The sequence below is a fragment of the Haliaeetus leucocephalus genome, unplaced genomic scaffold (assembly GCF_000737465.1).
Source record: "Haliaeetus leucocephalus isolate CR32 unplaced genomic scaffold, Haliaeetus_leucocephalus-4.0 Scaffold137, whole genome shotgun sequence".
Classification (NCBI taxonomy): Eukaryota; Metazoa; Chordata; class Aves; order Accipitriformes; family Accipitridae; genus Haliaeetus; species Haliaeetus leucocephalus.
The window spans coordinates 2,905,297-2,905,593 of NW_010972573.1; the positions used below are offsets into that span (position 1 = coordinate 2,905,297).

At 77.1% G+C, this 297-nt stretch overlaps 1 protein-coding gene across 2 annotated transcripts in view; it reads right to left on the minus strand.

The window, feature by feature from the left end:
* KDSR (3-ketodihydrosphingosine reductase) overlaps positions 1–266 on the minus strand; it is a 22,874-nt gene extending 22,608 nt beyond the window's left edge. For both annotated transcript variants that reach the window (XM_010585992.1, XM_010585991.1), the window contains exon 1: positions 91–266. In XM_010585992.1, coding sequence (XP_010584294.1) covers positions 91–198 — 108 coding nt within the window. In that variant the 5' untranslated portion in view covers positions 199–266. The remainder of the gene's footprint in view (positions 1–90) is intronic.
* Positions 267–297: the final 31 nt, after the last annotated feature.

Consider the following 297-nt stretch of genomic DNA (forward strand, 5'->3'; position numbering starts at 1 on the left):
CGGCCCGCTCCCTCGGCGCCGGGCGGAAAGGGCCGGCGAGGGGGGACCCCCGCCTCGCCCAGCGCCTCCCGGGGCGCCTCGCTCACTCACCACGACGTGAGCGCCGGGCAGCTTGAGGGGCTTGGGGCTGATGAGCGGCGAGACCATGTAGAGGAGGAGGACGAAGGCCACGATGAAGGCGACCGCCAGGAGCAGCATGGCTCGGGCTGCGCTCGCGGAAGGGTCGCGGCGAGCGGGGGGGCGCCGAAGCCCGTCGGGCGGCAGCTGCTGCCCGCCGCGGGGAAGGAGGGGGCGCCG